This window comes from Aquarana catesbeiana, linkage group LG01, assembly GCF_042186555.1.
Source record: "Aquarana catesbeiana isolate 2022-GZ linkage group LG01, ASM4218655v1, whole genome shotgun sequence".
Lineage (NCBI taxonomy): Eukaryota > Metazoa > Chordata > Amphibia > Anura > Ranidae > Aquarana > Aquarana catesbeiana.
Window position 1 is genome coordinate 449,541,032 of NC_133324.1, and position 18,137 is coordinate 449,559,168.

The window sequence follows — 18,137 nt, forward strand, 5'->3', positions numbered from 1 at the left end:
AAAGAATTAGAAGGCCAGTTAGGTTTTTATTGCTTTACACGTTCCCATCTGGGAAGTATCATCCTATTTGTCTTGGTGACAACGGCCAAAAAAAAGTAATGGGAAATCTCAAACTTTATGTTAAACAGAAGGTGAAAAGAAATCTCGCAATGATGATATGTGCTCTGGTGATAAATGTCTATTAACCTGCCTGAACAAATGACTGGATTAATCTTACAAAAAGGCACTACAAATTTAAAAGGACCATTATAGTTAAAAAAAAAAAAAAAAAAATTAACAACTGAAAAAGTATTGGGCTTTTATTTGATAATCACTTCAAGTACCCGGTTTCCCCGAAAATAAGACCTAGCGTGATTGTTGATGATGGCTGCAATATAAGCCCTACCCCCAAATAAGCCCTAGTTAAAGTCCTTGTAGGTCTTATTTTTGGGAAAACAGGGTAGGGCTTATTTGGGGGTAGGGCTTATATTGCAGCCATCACCGACAATCACGCTAAGTCTTATTTTTGGGGAAACGGGGTATATTTAAAACTTTTTGCCCATCTAAAACATTGCAGACCATACAGAACTAGAAAATGCATTTTCTGGGGAAAATGCGTGGGAATGCTGAATAGCCGAATTGCTAAAATGGCCCCCATCAAAACTGCCCCATCATATTGCCCCCATCATATTGCCCCATCATATTGCCCCCATCAAAACTGCCCCATCATATTGCCCTCATCAAAACTGCCCCATCATATTGCCCCATCAAAACTGCTCCATCAAAATTGTCCCCATCAAAACTGGCCCATCATTTTGCCACCATCAAAACTGCCCCATCATTTTGCCACCATCAAAACTGCCCCATCATTTTGCCACCATCAAAACTGCCCCATCATTTTGCCACCATCAAAACTGCCCCATCATATTCCTATATTATAAATCAGTACATGGTGTGTCTATCCCCTCCCCCGGGCTCTGTAATCAGAGCTGAGATGCTCCAGCTGCCTCCCCCACCGCCCATCAATGTGTATAACAGAAGCTTTGGTAACCATGGCAACAAAAGCAGCACAGTACACTCTGTTTAATAGCTAAAATTTCCTGAAATGACCACTAAACAAACAGCTTTTTCACAAAAACTGTAAAAGATATCAAACTGAAAAGATATAGCCAGATAGCTGAATATTTTGTGAACATTTTAAAGTTCGGCGTCTGTAGGTGAAAGTATGAAGGAGCTGAAACTTTTGGGAGCGGAAGAAGATTTTAAGGATTTGAAGCATGCTCTCATTGACTTCAATGTTAACAAAAAGTGTTAAAAAGCTTAATATTTTAAAAAGTATAAATAGTAAAAAAAAAGTTGAAACTGTCCCATCATCAGCTGAAAGAGCTGAACATTTTAATAGTTGAATGGTTTTAATAGCTCAAAGTATGCAGAAGTTACGCAGAGCCAAAAAATGTACGGAATATTAAATAAATAAAAACGAATAACAAAGCAGTCCCACTAATTACCATCCTATTGGTGAGAGGAAGTGTAAAGCAATGGATCTACCAGCAGGAGAAACAAGTAATATAGCCACATTACAGAGGGACTCAGAAAATGTGATAGTGACAGCCTGTATTATATATGACATTTTTACTTTGCTCATAGTTCCATGGTAAATAACTTGGCAGCATGAATGACATTTTTTCCTATAACAGCTAGACAAATCAATAAATAACAATGTTGAAACCCACCTGGCACCTCCCTCTTCCTCAATTTGCTGTTTGAGTCCTCTATAACTGGCCTGTAATGCCAGCAACCTTTCTTTGCGATTTTCATGTGCTTTCCAAAGCTCTGTATTTTGCTGTATCTAGGTTGACAAGTTAATACGAGTCAATTAATACACTGCAGTTTGGAGTTTAACGAGATAAATAGAAAGGTGTTAAAAGTGCGGCGAGAGAGCCATCAGAAGACGCAGATTTGTTTCAGATTATGTAGGCATTTCTGCTCATAAGTTTATATACCCCTGGCACAATTTAAAAAAATGTTAACTTTTGCTGCTTCAAGGTGTTAAAAAAGACATGAGTAAAAATAGGGGGGGAAGAGGTGACTTTTTGAGGCTAATACGGCATTTATACAGACAGGATAAAGGTGTTTGATGTAATTTTGATACATATATATATATATATATATAATGATTTTACATATTGATTGAAATAAAATATACTTTCTTTTACTCAGTCTGGATACATGTGGTATTAGCCCTAAAAAACAACCACTTTTTGAAGGTGGGATCTCCCCCTTCTTCCTTCCCTCCTATTTTTACTTACCGGCAATTCTGCAGTCTGGGTTACATGGGACTACACCTAATGTGTGTTTGGTTACCAGACTTCACAATCGCTCTAATATATTTGTCATTAAGTTTTAAAAAAGACAGCCCACTTCCAAAACACCAAACAGCACCTCAAAACTTTTAAACAAAATCATTTGAAGTGACCACACCAAAATTGAATATTATGGTCACATCTATAAACGATGAGTCAATAAGCCAAAGTATTACCTTTGTTCTAGGGAAGTAAAGCAGGTAAATATCTTATCACTGGTTTTAGGGTGAAAAGAAAAATACAAATAAAAACTATAACAAATTAACCTAAAACAAACTTGCTCTTAATTTTGTCATTATATAACTTGCTGTTCCTCTCTGCTACAAAGGTTTTACTCAGGTTTAAAAAGTGTTGGCCAAACAAGAAAAGAAAACAAGGCACAATGGCCTAGTGCATTATCCAACATTAATTTATTGTAAGAATAAAATGGAGGAGTTCAGGATACGCTGGTGTTGAATATATAGTAAGCTTTGTCTCACTATCATTTTAATTATGATCCTAACATTCCCTCTCCCCACTTTCCCTCATTCCATCCCCTGGGAGGGACCATGACTTCCAAGTCGTAGGTGTGTCTGTGAAGGTACAAATACTGCTGATCAAACCATTTGTAGCTAGGCCCCAAAGGAGGTTTGTCCTTCGAAATGCATCAACGAGCAGGGACCTGGATTTGGATCCCCCTACCCGACTTGGTGTTCCAGGCATTCTGAAAGAGATTAGCCACGCATGTGGCCTGTTGAGCGAATTGTATATTGGGGTTTGTGAGTAGACATGTTAACCAGTTTGTTGTTACAATAAATTAATGGTGGATAATGCACCAGGTCAGTGCGCTCTCTTTTCTTTTCTTGTTTGTTCCACAGTATGGTCAGGACAACCCCAGTCCTAGAGGGCAGCAAGGCACCTAAAGAATTATCCACATTGTCCAAGGCAATATAGCCACTACAGAGCTATTTCACTCTTGAGCAGGAATAGGTTGCTAAAAAGTGTTGGCACCCATTACCCCGCCCCTCTCTTCTGTCCTTGGCAATCAGGCCTTTCTTCCAGGTGCTGGGGACAAATCTCCACAATTACAAGCCAGAAATAAACGACTTGCAATGCATTTTACACATCACCTGTCTTGAAATAATTCAGCTCAAATGGCCCAAGATCTGTACTTTTCTACTTTGGGTGCCTACAAAATTTTACAATTGATGCAATTTTTGCACTTGTTACCGGACCTGGGGAAATTCATCCATGCCCTTACCCCACTGGAGAAGGAAAGCCAATCAGCTACTCCCTACATTACACACACTTTTGGTTTTATAAACCCCTTCTTCTGGAAAATTCCAAAACACCTGCCCTGATTACTTGAGCTATTAGAAATAGATTTGGGAATTAACCTGAAAGAATGAATCAAAATTATCTCTGTCATACAAATCTTCTATTAGTAACCGGTACCAAGAATCTGGGTACAAGATAGTCACCCCCTGGTACCATACTCCAATGATAGAAGACATGTATCCCGCCATCCCTGATATCTGCTGGCGCTATAGACAAGGTGCAGGAGCTCTACTCCATATCTTTTGACATTGCCCTGCCCTAGATTCTTTTTGGTCTCAAGTCTATAGTATTACTCAATCTATCACAGATAGGCTAATTAGTTACAAAGACATGTATCGCAAAACAGTCCTGCAGCATCTGATAAACACTGCTCTTTCCTGTATTCCAGCCTTCCAGTTGGTGAAGAAGTCCTCTTCTTCACCAACTATCCAACAGTGGATTAGACGAGTGGAGGAGATAAGGATCATGGAAAGTCTTACCACTTCACTGTAAAATGCACATTTACTTCCACCTGGCTCTATTGGCTAGACATCACTTGTAAGGATGACTTTAAACAATCGATGCCTGTGTGATCTGGAGGCTCAATTGTCATACAGTACATTCTACCAGCTACCCCGGAGTGATCTTCAATACATTGGGAGGGTTCTGTTACAAGGTCAGCTGTGCCACAATGTTCCCCTCCCTGTCTTTTTCTTTTTTTATTCTTCAGTATGTTCTTGACTCCCCTCTTTCTTTCATTGGCTCAACCAGATGGATACTGATACCTTTTAATCTCAACTTTACCATACAGAATTGGCCAGTTTCCTTTTATGTTTCCTCTATTCAGTCTTCTCTGGCTGTCCACTCACCCTGTACAGGAAAGGGAATGGCATGGAAAGGGAATGGCATGCTGGACTATTGATTACAATGTTGTCTTCTAGTTACTGTCAAGTTGAAGCCATGCTTCCTTTAGTATTATTTATCCTAATTATCTTCCAAACCTGTATTCCTTGAATGCTGGCTGTTTTTGACTGAACAATTGATGTTCCTCTATTCTGTATACTATCTGGTGTTTTAAGATACCGTATACTTCTATTCAATTATTTTACAGTTTCTGTAGCTCATGTTCATGTAAACATTAATAAATACAGAATGCATAAAAAATAGTAACAAAAGCTGGCATGACGCGGGAAAGTATGTAAGATCTGCCATCCACTGAAGGACCAAAAAACCTGAATTGAGAAAAACAGTGAACAGGATTAGTGAAAGGTTTCAAAAAATCTATTATTGAGTTTCACCCATAAAAGTGTAATTTAGACAGTCTGAACACTCATTAGCTACCAATTAGCTTTTAGTTTTCTAACCTTAAACACTAAAAAGCATAAGGTCTGCCTACTTTTGGCTTGTGTTCAGCTGCACAATGCACAGTTCAGTCACATACTATGGATACATCTAAACTGTAGAGGAATCAATTTAGATCCCATTACAATAAGAGTTTTTTGTTTTTTTTTTGAGACAGTACTTACCCATAGGCCGTCATCCATGATATTACACAAGAGACCATTTCATGTTCAGTTTGTGAGAATGTGTGTTTGTTACAGCATCGCATGGATATTAAGAGAAGGTAAGTGAATTATGTTGTATCAGGTAAGCAGTTTAGAAAGAAAATCATACAAAATGAATATATTTTGTGTTACATTAAAATATACCCCTGAAGCCAAATCTTTAAGTCTCCAGTTTATCCCCGAAAAATACCTTCAGCTCAATTAGAGTGCTGTTTTTCACCTTTAATTCTGTCAGATTTTTCACTGGCAGGACATGGTTTATATAGCTTTATGGCATTCACCTTAATCTGCAGTGTCTTCTCTAAATGTTCAATCCTCTTTTCTGCTATCTTAAGCTTCTTTAACTCTTCGGACTCTCTAGAAAAGCCCTTTGGGGACAGAGACCTTGAACGTTTCACAGGTTGCACCTGGAGAATAAAACAAGGACATGGTTGAAGGAGTTGAACATTGGATTATGAAAGACATGCAAAATTAAAGAACAAGTAATTGAGAATACTAATAATGAATTATAAAAAAAATCCTGCCTGGAATACTGGAGAAATAACAAGCAGAATTACCACAGTGCTACCGCTAAAGGTTTCTCTGTGACTCGTTAATGAGAATATTCATTTACATTTACATTGTTTCTTTCAGAATAATGATGTCCCATTAGGGAAGACTAAAGGGTTATAGACTCAGGAATGTAAGAAACCTCATTACAAAGGAGGGGATAGAGGATGGTCTAATTGCTCTATAAGGGTCCAAGGTTACACTTGATAGGACAACCGGAAACTAGGGGGAAAGGATTTTTTCCCTTTGAAATAGTTTAACACACTGTGAAGTAGAAGGAACAATATGCTTGAGGAATATAAATACAACAGACAGAACATCTTATACTGTAATGACCATATGGTCATTAACTATAATGTTGCTAACTAGAGACATGAATATGTGCTTACATTATATACAGCTTTGTATAACAATCAGGTAAGAGATATAAAAAGTAGGGCTATTAAACTTGGATGGGTTCTCATATATGGCTGCTTCTTTCCTTGCCTCATGCAACATTAAAATGCACAAAATCACACCCTCCCCTAATGTGGGTAGCCTACATCTGGACATACCCAATATTAACCCAATCCTAATTTATTTGTGTATAATATTGTTCTCCTGGCAAGAACATATATGTTTCTATTGCACTGCTCTAAGAGGTAAAGGGGTTGTAAAGGTTTGTTTTTTTTTTTGTTTTTTCTTTTTAAATAACACACATATTATACTTACCTCCTCTGAGCAAAGGTTTTGCACAAATTGGCCCCCGATCCTCCTCTTCTGGGGTCCCCCAGCGGTGCACCTGGCTCCTCCCTGCATCGAGTGCCCCCTCGAAGACCCGCATTCCAAGGGGACACTCATGCGGACGCGTTCCCGAGTCCTGCTGCTGCGTCCATTGACACAGACAGCAGGATTCGGCCCCTCCCTCGGCTCATGTGTCACTGGATTTGATTGACAGCAGCGGGAGTCATTGGCTGCGCTGCTACCAATCTATCCGATGAGGACCTGAGACAGCGGCTGGAGCTGCTCTACTCGTCCCCATTGATAAAACGATCGCGTTCAGGTAAGTAAAAAGGGGGCTCTGGGGGGCTGCTGCACTAGAGGTTTTTCACCTTAACCCCGGAAGGATTTACGCAATTCCTGACCAGGCCATTTTTTGCGACACGGCACTGCATCGCTTTAACTGAGAATTGTGTGGTTGTGCAACGCTGTACCCAAACAAAATTGATGTCCTTTTCCCACAAATGGAGCTTTCTTTTGGTGGTATTTGATCACCTTTGCGGTTTTTATTTTTTGCGCTATAAACAAAAAAAAGAGCGACAATTTTGAAAAACTAATTTTTTTTACTTTCTGCTATAAAACATTTCCGCGCAAAAAAAAAAAAAAGTTAAAAAACAAAATGTATTCATCAGTTTAGGCCGATATGTATACTGCTACATATTTTTGGTTAAAAAAAAAAAATTTTGCAATAAGCGTATATTGATTGGTTTGCGCAAAAGTTATCGCGTCTACAAAATAGGGGATAGATTTATGGCATTTTTATTATTTTTTACTAGTAATGGCGGTGATCAGGCATTTTTAGTGAGACCACAAAGCTGCGGCGGACAGATCGGACATCTAACATTTTTGACACTTTTTGGGAACCAGTGACATTATTACAGTAATCAGTGCTAAAAATATGCACCGTTATTGAACTAATGACACTGGCAGGGAAGAAGTTAACATCGGGGCGATCAAGGGTTAAATGTGTTCCCTGTTTGTGCTTTCTAACTGTATGGGGGGCTGTGTGACTGGGGAAACACTCAGATCCGTCTTCCTGCATAGCAGAAAGACAGTATTTGTGTGATATCCCTGGCGGAATGGAGATCTGCCTTGTTTACACAGGCGCCGGACCCACTGATTGGCTCCCCCACTGGCCAATGCCACAAAATTTAGTTCACAAACCGATGTACACCTACAGCTATTTGCGGGAACGAGCTAACTGGCTGCTGTATAATGACGGTGGCTGGTCGGCAAGCGGCTAATGCATAGAATGCATTAAGGTGAAGAACCACAAGGGTTTACAACCCCTTAACCTTTAGGTGTTTGAAATGATTCCGAATGTCTATCCACTACTTTTTATTACTAGCATGACAATTCATATCTGACACCACATTTTCATATGCTTACACAAGTTGTGAATGCTGGAGAGCATCCAGCAGCCATGATTTTAAGGCTTCTTTCCATCCACACTGCTATTGAAATGAATGGCACTATGGCATTCACTGGGCAACAACTGGGGGCTGCTTACAGTGCTTTCTTTGAGCATCTGTGTGAATCTAGCTAAAAATATATATTTTTTTAGAAACGTTCTATCATATTTGTGCCTTTACCAGCTTTAAACTATGTTTTTCTTTTGGTTTTTTAATTGCAATCGAGGAAAAGGAAACATTTTAACGCTATTGTTATGTAGTCATTACAGCCAACTATTAAATGTTGAAGCATCGTAACCTGAATTGTCTGGATATCAGCTACCAGTATTCCCCCGCACTGCAGCACAGAACCAATTTATTGCACAACTGTGCTACCAGTAGCGGCCCGTCCATAAAGGGTGCCGCCCCCTAATCCATGCGCCCGGCCCCTAATCTACATGCACCAGACACATGTATTTCAATGGGATTAATTGTATTTATTTTTTTGAAGCACGTGATTAGAGCCTGAGGCTCTAATTGAATTCCAAAAAAGGGTGGGCTCGGGGCGCAGTGAGCCCACCCACTTGTGTGACATTAGCAAATCAATATTCGCTAATGTCTTCCTGTTTCTCCTCCTGGCCAATCAGGAAGCGGGTCCTGAGACCCGACTGGCCGGAAGTCCTAAGACCCAATTGGCTGGGAGTCCGAAGACCTCATTGGCCATGACGAGGAGCAACGACCGCCAGAACACAGAGGATATGGAAATGGGGGGGGGGGTTTTGGTGTGGGGTGGGGGGCTGGAGCGACCAGGCAGTAGATGTCTCAGGTTTGTTTGCCACCCCCCCTGATGGAGCACCAGCCGCCACTGAGTGCCACTATAATAAGGAATAAGCTTTCATTAAGGAGTAGCACAGGAACAGTAAAACTGGTGTTTTGCTGCTATTTCACTTGCCAAACACAGGTCCTAGACCACGTTCTATTGCCTAACTGCACAAAAGTATAATGCAGTGGGGATCTAGGACCAGGCTGTACTGTCTAGCAAAGGCACCTGGGTCACAGTGCTGGTTAAATTAAATACTTGGGCGAGTAAAACAGTTCACGTACAGTATATGGATCTGTGTTTCAGGAGTTCAGTGTTAGTTCTTTTTTTAATTATTGTTTGATAACCTCCTGAAAGAAATCAGCTAATTGTAGATATGTTTACCAAAATTGGTTTAGGACTGAAAAACCTTGTTTTTGTTTGTACCTTCATAATTTAAAACAATAAATCAAGGCAAACCAGACAGCAGACTAATAAACAGATATCGGCCTTTTATGAAACGTTAATGGTAATGTCAAAATTTACATCTATAAATACTCCTCCTGGTCACTGAAAGACATGTGATTGTCACAGCAAAGGATGTGCTTTTTCTCCTTGGCCTAACAGCATTTTTTCTGCAATTGTACACTAAGCCACACATGGGACAGCACGGTTTTGTGCCAGGGCAAAGCAACTCCTGAGCGCATGCCTAGTCCAGCCATTGAAGACAAAGGGAATGAGCAGACTAGTATGCTCTACCACTGTGCCTGGATTAAAAACTAAAGATGATTAAGAAAAAAAAAAAAAAAAGTAGACCAGGAGCAGTGCCAGTGATGGTTATTTTAAGTGTTACGGTGAGAGAGTGTGTTAAGTGCTAACCATTGGGTAGAAAAGTTACAATTTAGAGTTAGGTTATCCATTTAGAATGAATGTGATATGTCAAGAACATTTTGGCTTATGCTGCACATTTTATTTGTCTTTGGCACAGGAAGCCCTGAACCAAGAACTACTGCACCATAGCTAAAAAATTAGCATATTATGGTACACTCAGCATTAATATATTAATTACTATGTGTTATAATTGGATGTCACTTGTCTTTTGTATGAAAAAAGGCACCTGCTCCTCTTGTCTGTCTTAATTTATTTTAGATTATAACCCCTGGGGTAAGCCTACCTTTTGTTTGATTGCTAATTACATTATTTTAATCACTGCATGGTTATTTCTTTTTTCTTTCTGCAAACAGTAGAAGTGCAGGGGACTATATCAGCACAATAGCAATAAAAATGTAAAGGACGGATATTAAAGGTAACCCAGTGTAATAGAAAAACAAACCCATAAACAAGTTATATCTGACAAACCGTACAACGTGAGCTCACATAAAACAAGCGCAACCGGTTTCCAAATTCACATTTCACCACAGCGGTTATATCTTTAAAGTAGTGTTTAACGTTGGCTAAACATTATATATTATACTGCATGACATATTTTTGTCATTTGACTTGGTGTCAGCCCCACAGTCTGTACATCAGGGCTTAGAGAGGGGAAGGGGAAAAGCAACACAAGGAGTCAACCAGTTATGCTACAGTGCAAGAAGCATGGTAGTAGTAGTAGAGAGCAACAAGATGATCTCATCAGTGTGCTGTAGACCGTGCAACTGTCCAGTAACAGGTTAAGGGGTGGGGACGAGACCTGTAAGTGAAAATGAAACTGCAACAGAGAACTATCACCTACACTATCCTTTGCTGGACAGAGCTGTGATGTGGGGCTGAGCTGTGTAAACCTCAGGACTTGATCAAAATATAAATCTTTTGACATGTAAAAATAGCTCTCATAAATGCATTCCATAATTTTTATTAGGCGAATACCTGGAGTTCGGCTTTAAGGGGTTGTTTACCCCTTCCATGTTAGACTTTATTGGCACAAGGACAAGGCAAATAGCCTCATGACCTATGGCTTCAGTTCACATTGATGTGAAGCATTGACATGCACTAAAAAAAAAAAAAAAAAGCTATTTTGCACAGCACATTAAGCCAGGGCTTGACAAATCTGAATTGCATCCTGGCACCTGGGCTTTTGTCAGCCCATTCACTGTTGCAGGGATGCATGTTTGTATTGGCAAGACTGTTCTGGGCATGTAGTTTTTTTCTACATTTAGTCCTGGAGGAGAGGGAGGTGAGCGGACACACATACGCTCTCCTCCCCATCTTGCTTCTGACCCGGAAGCGACGTATATAAGGTCACTTCCGGGTCCCCGTTGACAGTTTGCCTGGCCAGAAAAGTCTGCGGTCTGCACTGCATTACATTCAGTGGAGCACAGGTGACCCTGCATGTCTCATTAGAGATAAGCTGTCACTAAAAAAATCATCACATAGAGGGGACTTTGTCCCCTCTATGTGATAAAAAAAAAAGCCCTAAGGGCCCTTTCACACTGGGGCGGGCGTCGGCGGTAAAGTGCCGCTATTGTAAGCGGCGCTTTATCGTCGGTATGCGGCCGCTAAGGGGTGGTTTTACCCCCCGCTAGCGGCCGAGAAATGGTTAAAAACCACCGCAAAGCGCCTCTGCAGAGGCGCTTTGCCGGCGGTATAGCCGCGCCGTCCCGTTGATTTCAATGGGCAGGAGCGGTGAAGGAGCGGTATACACTCCGCTCCTTCACCGCTCCAAAGATGCTGCTAGCAGGACTTTTTTTTACCGTCCTGCCAGCGCATCGCTCCAGTGTGAAAGCCCTCGGGGCTTTCACACTGGAATGAAAGCAGCGGCACTTTCGGGTCGGTTTGCAGGCGCTATTGTTAGCGCAATAGCGCCTGCAAACCGCCCCAGTGTGAAAGGGCTCTAAGTAAAAAAAAGGTTGTTTTTTTTTAATTGTAAATTGCATGTAAAAGCTTAAATGCACACTTTGGGGCACCTACACATGAAAATGTTGGCTGCAACACTCAGATGTGAATGGGGCCTTATAGATGGTATCTATTAAGAGATATTGCAACTAAGTATTCTTGAAGTGTTTAAAAATCATGCATCCTAGAATGTAAAACATTGGGGATCATATGTGTCATGCTTTATTAACCTCTTCCCATCCGCGCTAAAGCTGAAAGATGGCTAAAGCACAGGCTCACATTGCTAATAGGGCGTCTATGGATGTCCTCCCGTGATCGAGCTGCTCGCAAGCCCCCTGCGGCATGCATCTGTGATAGCTGTGTCTTGCACAGCTGATCACAAATCGGGGTAAACCGCCAATCACAGTGGCTCCTTGTCATTTGACCAGCTGTGTCCAGTAAACAGTATTTGCCGGTTATCAGCAGTCCTCTCCTCACGTGTGTGAGGAGAGCCGATAGCCGGCAAATCCACACAGGGAACATCTACACTGATAATCAGGGCACTGATCATCCCGATTATCAGCATAGCCCCAACAGTGCCCATAAGTGCTGCCAATCTGTGCCCATCAGTGATGCCTGTCAGTGCCCATCAGTGATGCCTCTCACTTCTACCTATCAGTGCGGCCTACCGGTGCCCATTAGTGCCGCCTCATTAGTGCCTATCAGTGCAGCCTCATTAGCGCACATCAGTGAAGGAGAAAAATAATTTAAAAAAAAATAACAGAAACAAAGAAAAAACTTTTTTTTTTCAAAAATGTAGGTCTTTTGTCATTTGTTTAGCAAAAAATAAAAACCAGTGGTGATTATTTACTACCAAAAGAAAGCTCCATCTATCTAAAAAAAATGGTAACATTTCTTCTTGGGTGCAGTGTTGCAGTATGCAATTGTCATTCAAATTGTGATAGTGCTGAAATCTGAAAATTGGCCTGGGGAGGAAGGGGGTGAAAGTGCCCAGTAGACAAATGGTTAAAAACAAATTTTATTATACAATAGTATTGAACTGCTGGTTTGGCAGCTAGTTAGTTTACCAGGTCACTTCTTTTTCTTCCTTTTTGGCTTTGTTTAGTTGTCTAACAGGGAACCATTAGCATAATTTGATGTGACCAATCTGTTGGTATATTTTTTGCATATACTTTCTGAATGGAAGCAGCAGACCACTTCCTCACATAACTGGCCCTAGGCATCCTCCAATCCTTTAAACGTAAAGATTAGTTTAAGATGGATAACATACTGGACCAGTAGAATGGTTCTTGATAGATATTCGGAGGTTCCTCAGGTGAATGATGGTGTTGATCTCTCTTTGGAGATATGGGCTGCCTTACTGGTGCAACAGAGGTGTTGCTTTAGCCGAAAAGATACTTAAGATACTTGAGTAGGTTTCCAATAAACGATTATAATCTTCATTGAGAGTTTCCTTATTCTGGACACCGGGCGTCCTCTCTCCTTACTCAAGTATATTTTAGGCTTAAAGGAAACCTTCTCTGGTAGAGACATTGAGACTATAATTTCCACATCTCAGTCTGGAATTTTTGACAGCTGTCACTTTTACCCTCTTGCTTCAATGCTTTGTGTTCCTTATCTGAAACAAGTTATGCAAATACAGATGTAAGACTTTAATAATATGCATTTTTGTTGATGGTCAGTGACTCAGACTCTACTGAACTCAGATGGCCAATGTACTAGCTAGACAGCTAGCATCTTTAGAAGGTGAATGGCAATAGAAGCTCTTACAAGAATATCTGCACATTTCCTGATCACAAGTGGTCTCACACCCACATGTAGTGTGGAGGAATAGGGAGTAAGTAAGGCTTGGTGTGTTCGATCACAGATATACTGAGCAGCGTAATTAAATGCTGATGCATATTGGACAGCACAGTCATGTTCTGATACACTGCAGCATCCACAGGTATTAAACTCCCACTCTGACTGAAGACATTTGTCACCCGGTGACAGTTTGATTTTTAGACAAGTATTTTATGAATCAGAATAAAAATTGGTGCTTGAAATTACAATCTAAAGAAACCAAAAGGATTCTTCATTTATAACCTGATCCTTCCAACATTAGGGTGATTAAATTATCGCAGTCTCACCAGTTGCAAACTTGTATCACCTAACAATTGACAGTCATCTCAACATCTGTTATCCAAAGAAAGCATAACATCTGTTATCTGAACAGTTTATAATCCATACTAAAATTACCATAAAGGACCATAATGAAGTAACATGGATCTTGAAATTCTATGAACCATCTCTGTTGCATGTTTTTTAACATTTCAGTTTGCATCATAGACTAGTCTGTGTGGCATTGTGATAAGTCACTGAATTGTTTGTACTTCATTTGTTCGATGAAAATAAAGTAATAAAAAATAACAACATAATGTACAGCATGCAAAATGCTACACATAATTGACACTGGTTATAATGGGCAGGAACAGCCAAAAGGAAAACTTGTGCTTACAGCATAGGTGGAAAGCCTTGGAACCTCAATGTCACAAACAGATTGGGATTTACAAATGCAAATTGCCCTCATTACAGCTAAGCTCATTATACGGAAAAGTGCACTGATGAACTGCAGAAAACCTGGCCTGCCACTGGCATGTGAAGCCAAAAGATAGTCACCTCTGGCCTATTCATTTCAGAGCTAGGCACCAATTAGGTGTCTGACTAGAAATATTTGGCCTTCGTACAGGTTAACAACTGGGTGCAAGATAAACAGTTGCTTTCAATCTGGCATTTGTTTGTTTAGAAACAAATAAGAACTCAGACAAATAAAATGTAAATACATATTTCAGTGTGTTAAAATAAAGGACATATTTATATAAATCTCCAACATTTTATCTAGAGTTAAAAAAAAACTATCCAATTCATGATTTTTACGTTCTTGGACTGAAATGTCAAATTCCTTCATTATCTTTTTGAACAATTTAGCAGACATTGCTGCAGAAAACTATAATGCCGCGTACACACGAGCGGACTTTACGGCAGACTTTGTCCGGCGTACTTTTCAACGAACTTTCCGAATGTACGGACTTGCCTACACACAATCAACCAAAGTCCGACGGATTCGTACGTGATGACGTATGACCGGACTAAAACAAGGAAGTTCATAGCCAGTAGCCAATAGCTGCCCTAGCGTCGGTTTTGTCCGTCGGACTAGCATACAGACGAGCGGACTTTTCAACCGGACTCGAGTCCGTCGGACAGATTTGAAACATGTTTCAAATCTAAGTCCGTCAAACTTTTGAGAAAACAAAGTCCGCTGGAGCCCACACACGATCGAATTGTCCGATGAAATCCGGTACGCTGGACCAAGTATGCCGTAAAGACCGATCGTGTGTACGCGGCATAAGACTCCACCCTAACACACATCTTGTAATATTTCAATGTCAGTTTAACTGAAATGCAGAGTATAACGCTGTAGGATTATATAAAAAAAAGTGAAAACAATGCAAAAAAACCCATCTAAACATATTCCACTAAACAGATAGAAAAAAAAAAATATTAAAAGCAATGTATTTCAACCACCTATAGCAACAAATCAGATATCAGATTTTCCTTAGACAACAAAAACAGTGAAAAGGTATTTCTGAGGGCTGTTGTAAAGCTGGTTATACACTTCCAATTTTGGCTAGTTCCTGATAAACTGCCTGAAATTCACTTAGTGGGGTGGGGTTCAGTAGGTCTCTACCCATCCTACATCAATCAACTGAAAGATTTAACCACTTCCCAAAAGGCTGTATACAACATATATTCATGACCTCGGATTGATGTGGTTGTAGCTACAAACATGATCCTGTTACTGGTTTTTTTTCTGCAGCGCAAGACTGAACCACAGCGCAAGACTGAACCACCCCACTCAATCACTTTTACAGCCAATATAGAGCCACTCAATCACTTTTATAGGTGGTGGAAAGAGTTCCCCCTGACCACCGCCTTTAGCAGTCTCTCCTGTCCCCTCGGGGAGCCCGGTACCAATGTGACCACTCTGATTGCAATCTGATTTGTTTATTTACAAGCCGTTACTGGCTTGTACAGCATTTAAGCTTCCTGATCTCAGCTTAATCAGATGCGTTGGAGGCCAAAGGAGAGATATGGGGTCTAATAGACCCCACATGTCTTAAAAAAAAAGACCTGTCACAAGGGATGTTGTCCAATCCAATACAGTTGATCAAGAAAAAAGAAATAAAAATAAAAGCACAGTGTAAAAAAACAATTAAATAAATTAAAATAAAATAAATTAAAAAAAAAACATTTTTAAAGGACTCAAACGTGAACAAGCCCATACGTACTGCACACATACACTATATTGCCAAAAGTATTGGGACACCTGCCTTTATTTTATATAGGCACACACATGAACTTTAATGGCAACCCAGTCTTACTCCGTAATTTTCAATATTGAGTTGGCCCACCCTTTGGAACTTAAACTCTACTGGGAAGCTGTCCACTAGATTTAGGGGTGTGTCTATGGGAATGTTTGACCATTATTCCAGAAGCACATTTGTGAGGTCAGGCCACTGATGTTGGATGAGAAGGCCTGGCTCGCAGTCTCCACTGATTCTTTCCAAAGGTGTTCCATCAGATTGAGGTCAGGACTGGTGCAAATCATTTGGTGGATGGGGGATTATGCTGTGGGGTTTCTTTTCAGGGGTTGAGCTTGGCCCCTTATTTCCAGTGGGGGAACTCTTAAGGCATCAGCATACCGAGATATTTTGGACAATTTCATGCTCCCAACTTTGTGGGAACATTTTGGGGATGGCCCCTTCCTGTTTCAACATGACTGCGCACCAGTGCACAAAGCAAGGTCCAGAAAGACATGGATGAGCGAGTTTGGGGTGGAAGAATTTGACTGGCCTGCACAGAGTCTGGCCTCAACCTGACAGAACACCTTTGGGATGAATTAGAGCAGAGACATCAGTGCCTTCTTATCAATCTTCCTATCGCACACATTTCTGGAAACAAGGCTCATCAGTAATAGGTGCTGCAGCGATTACCAGCTGGATAACAGAAATGCAAAGTCAATGTACATATTCGCCAGCACACCAGGAATCTTCAGTTATCATCCAAAGGTTTTTTATTGCAAATAGATCACATCACAAAGACAAGTGCAATGTTTTCGTAGCTGTGCAGGGCCCCTTTGTCAGGCATGTGACTAACCTCACAAATGGAAAAATGGTCAAACACTCCCATAGACACACTCCTAAACCTTGTGTACAGCCTTCCCTGAAGAGTTGAAGCTGTTATAGCTGCAAAGGGTGGGCCAGCTCAATATTGAACCCTATGGACTAAGACTGGGATGCCATTAAATGTGCGTGTAAAGCCAAGTGTCCCAATACTTTTGACAATATAGTGTATGTAAATGGCCATCACGTCACACATGTGAGGTATTGCTGCGAACGTCAGAGCAAGAGCAGTAATTCTAGTGCCAGACCGTCTGTGTAGCTCTCAACTGGTAACCCCTAAAGATTTTTAAACCATTGCCTATGGACAATTTAATGTACCATAGTTTGTTGCCATTCCACGGGTGTGTGCAATTTTAAAGCATGGCATGTTTGGTATCCATTTACTCGTCGGAACATCATCTTTTATATTTTTTGTTTGTTTTGTTTTTTTTTCAAAAATTTTCATGTGACATAAATTGCATCACCCATCATTTTATTCTCTAGGGTCTCTGCTTAAAAATATATAATGTTTGGGGGTTCTAAGTACTTTTCAAGCAAAAAAATTACAGATTTTTACACTTAAGAGAGAAATGTCAGAATTAGACTGGGTCAAGTGGTTAAGGAGCTAGATGAAAAATTTCAAGCCGACAGTGGCTGCAAATAATTCAGTATTCTGACAGACGCTGCCTGCAGCAGGGGAATTCGTCCAACCATGCTGTATAGCATGGATGGAGGAAGCAGTTTTATTGCAAACTGTACAAGAAAAAAATCTAATAGTGCATGGCCAGCTTAATCACTTTAGCCCTGCTACATACCAGTATGTCTTGGGGTTGAAGTGGTTAAACCGGGATGATGTTAGTCCTGCACGCATACATAAACAGCGATCGCAACACACGTGAGGTATCACTGCAAACGTCAAAACATCAGATCGAGAGCAATAATTCTAGCACCAGACCTCCTGTTTAAAATCTAAAGTGGTAACCTGTAAAGGCTTTTAAAGTGCTGCCTATGGATAATTTAATGTACTGTAGCTTGTTGCCATTCAATGGTTGGGTATTATTTTGTGTCTGTGTGCAGTAAAATTAATTTTATTCATTGTATTTTTTCCATAACATCTGCTTTCAAGTAAGTTATTTTCTAGAAAAGTGTCAGAAAGTGTCAGGCCTGGTCTTAAAGTTTTTAAAGTGATTGTAAAGTATCATTTAAAAAATAAAAATAAAATAATTACAAACCTGTTAGGCCCCCTTTCACACTTGTGCGACTTGTCCTGCGACTTGTGACTGCAAAGTCGCATAACAAGTCGTACCCCATGATTTCCAATGAGTACCATTCATATCTGTGCAACTTAAAGTCCCACTGACTTTAAAGTAGTCCCTGTAATACTTTGATGCGAGTTAAGGTTC

General features: G+C 40.4%; 1 protein-coding gene across 2 annotated transcripts in view; it reads right to left on the bottom strand.

Moving 5' to 3' along the window:
* Nucleotides 1-18,137, bottom strand: part of CNTLN (centlein) — a 584,642-nt gene that overhangs the window by 364,564 nt on the left and 201,941 nt on the right. For both annotated transcript variants that reach the window (XM_073636639.1, XM_073636630.1), the window contains 2 exons: nt 5,485-5,610; nt 1,713-1,828 (listed from right to left, as the gene is read on the bottom strand). In XM_073636639.1, coding sequence (XP_073492740.1) covers nt 1,713-1,828; nt 5,485-5,610 — 242 coding nt within the window. The remainder of the gene's footprint in view (nt 1-1,712; nt 1,829-5,484; nt 5,611-18,137) is intronic.